General features: G+C 43.2%; 1 protein-coding gene across 1 annotated transcript in view; it reads right to left on the reverse strand.

Moving 5' to 3' along the window:
- Positions 1-1,155: 1,155 nt before the first annotated feature.
- The window catches only part of ak6 (adenylate kinase 6), a gene marked incomplete at its 5' end in the record, with an annotated part of 20,521 nt that continues 18,500 nt past the window's right edge, over positions 1,156-3,176 (reverse strand). Inside the window, 1 exon segment of the mRNA XM_037680650.1 lies at positions 1,156-2,169. Within this exon segment, the coding sequence (XP_037536578.1) occupies positions 1,980-2,169 (190 nt within the window).

The following is a 3,176-nucleotide window of genomic DNA, read 5'->3' on the forward strand; positions in this document are numbered from 1 at the left end:
AGGCTCAGTAATCCAGGTACACAATCCAACAGGTTTCCCAGGCTCAGTAATCCAGGTACACAATCCAACATGTTTCAGTCAGCTCATCTGGACAGTTTCTTTTTTAGTGCTGAAACGTTCCACCTTCGATCCAGAAGACTTCATCAGTCAAAGAAACAACACGGATCGAAGGCGAAACGCTTCATATGAGCTGACTGAAAGATGTACCGGTAATAATGTTTTTTATTTAACACCAGACAGGAGCAACAGAAAACTGATAAAAAACACGTGGTAGAAACACCTGGAAGAACATTTAGTCATTTATTAGGTTAACAGGTGAATGAGAAGACTAAAGCTCATTATGTGGCGTTTTAATGGTTTTAATCATTCATATACCGAATCAGCTCAACACAAGTGTTTTGACTTTAGTACTTGTAACTTTGATACATTTGGAATTTATTTGAATAATTTGGAACAACCTCATTTACAAAAACACCCATAGAAATAACGTTTTAGCCTTTAGTCATGGTTTTGCCATTTCCACCCCACAATGTTATCTTTCAGTCACAGTTTGGACCAGTTTAGCCATGGTTTGGTTGTGGTGTTCTCTACTATTTTAAAATGTTTTTCTAATTTCAACTTCGAGTTACACTTTTACTAATTTGAGTCTTGAGCTCTCTTCTGTATTTAATTTGTTCGGCTTGATTTTAACAGTCCAGTAAACACTGAAGTCTTGAAACCATTCCAGCAGAACTGCTGTTTCTTCACTTCCAGCTGGTTTAGCTTCATGATGTTTTTTAAAGTGTGAAAGATTCAAAACTGGTTCCACACACAACGGGGGAACTATCCCATTTGGGCAGGGAGGACACTAGTTTCAGGCTGCTCCAATCTGTTTCATGTTCGTTATTGACAGGCACCATGTTTCACCAGTTGGCCCAGTAACAACATGCGTTCACCAGCCACCTCAGTGATGACCCTTGGTCTTCACAACTAAGAGATTTTGGTCCATGTTGACTTGATAGCATCACACCGTTGTCAGCTGCACATCACTGATGTCATTGTCTAGGTCCAGCACATCCCAAAGGTTCTCCATGGAACACGGTGAGATGCAGCGAGTGTGGACGCTGCTGGGAGCTCAGTGAAGACGTGTGGAAGCTGTGGCCTCGCTGTCCCTGACAGGAGCGGCTCTGCGCGCTGTCCTGTCTACACGTTGGACGTGTTGTGCTCAGACGTTCTGCAACTCTTTGTAACGAGTGGCACCTGGAGCTACTGTTGCCTTTCTGTCATCTCAAACCAGCAGCCAGTTGTCTTCTATCATCTCAAACCAGCAGCCAGTTGTCTTCTGACATCTCAAACCAGCAGCCAGTTGTCTTCTGACATCTCAAACCAGCAGCCAGTTGTCTTCTATCATCTCAAACCAGCAGCCAGTTGTCTTCTATCATCTCAAACCAGCAGCCAGTTGTCTTCTATCATCTCAAACCAGCAGCCAGTTGTCTTCTGACATCTCAAACCAGCAGCCAGTTGTCTTCTATCATCTCAAACCAGCAGCCAGTTGTCTTCTATCATCTCAAACCAGCAGCCAGTTGTCTTCTGACAGCAACGCCTTGCTGCTCTCACAAATGCTGCTCCCTGGATAATGTTCTGTTGTACGGACAGCTCCCTGTAAACCCTGCAGATGTCTGAAGTACTCATCCAGTGTGGCACCAACAACCACACATTCATTTCAATCCCTTCTCTGATGCTGTTTGAACTTCACACATCGTCTTCACTACTTCCACACGTGGAGCAGCGCTGGCCTGTGATTGGCTGATTAGCTGTAAGCAAGTGGCCGGTGAGTGTGTGACCGACTTCTGTCACTGATAATCACTTATAATGTCTCCAGGACATTGGACTTTACTTTACGTAGGAGATTACTATACTTTGACAAAGTTTTGATGTTGGATCATAATCTTAATGAATTTAATTCAGAATTATTTGTACAAAAAGCTTCAGTCTGACATCTAGTTATGGTCCTTCATCCACTGTTCAGTCCATTGAATGATTTGCTCCAGGTTCTGCTCCAGGTCCTCGGGTGTGTTGTTCTGTAACTGGTGGACTATCTCGTGCTGGTACGCCTCCATGGCCTCTTCATAGATGATCTGGAAGATTTCACACTGCACGTTGTCCTGCAGCTTTTTCCCAGTGTAACCTCTGAAAGTGCCACAGAACACAAGAACAAAGTGTTGGTGAACACAGCCAGAGAAGCAAACAGAAGAAAACATCACGCTCCGGGAACACGTTCTCTCAAATGTTTTATTTTGTGAAACAAATAAAGTCACAGACGTGTAACAAAATGATTCCAAACTTCTGGCATTAGGAACAATAGAAAGTTCCTCCTGTTATGTTCGTCAGGACCAGCAACGTGTTCCCGGGTCACTCTGACCCCGTGCATGTTTAACTATCCAAAACGTGTGAAACAAATAAATCCTAACAAGCACTGAGAATATTTCATTACTAACTATTCTATCAATATTTAGTTTGTACCTCCAACAGGTTCAATGAAGATAATTCACTCGTTTTTCTTTAAAAAATACATGTTCAAGCTTTTTTTAATGTTTCACTACTTTATTACTTTTCAAAGACCAACATTTAAAACACAGTAGTTTTACATAACATTGAAACAAAACATTGCAGTTTTGTTTCACATACATTCACTGTGAGCAAGAAATGAACAAAGTGCTATACAACAAGCAATATGAACGTGTGTGTCCATGTACACTGCACACGACTGACATGTCATCACTGTGCTGTGTTAAATTCATGGTGCACATTTCACACAGGTCATGCTCGTCTCGACATCAGATGGCCTGCAGACCTCTTCCTCTTCCCCTCAGCAGCAATTAGAAACAAGAGGACCACGGTTACTTTACTGTGGTGTCTTTTTACTGATACCAAGACACACACAACACACACCCTGACTTAATTACCTCATGCACTGGTGTAGTAGTTGGTGCAGTCCTCTCCTGGATCTCCCTCACCATGGCTGCAGCAGCTGAGGTCTTTGGCAGGTGTTGCCTCCGTTGGATGTGCAGTGTCACAAGCACCTTCCCCAGCTGCTCAAGAAAAACACGTTGTCCTGTTCTTGATTACCAGCAGGGAGTCCAGTCCTGTTCTTGATTACCAGCAGGGAGTCCAGTCCTGGTCTTGATTACCAGCAG

Source organism: Nematolebias whitei, chromosome 8, assembly GCF_014905685.2.
Source record: "Nematolebias whitei isolate Nwh7 chromosome 8, NemWhi1, whole genome shotgun sequence".
Lineage (NCBI taxonomy): Eukaryota > Metazoa > Chordata > Actinopteri > Cyprinodontiformes > Rivulidae > Nematolebias > Nematolebias whitei.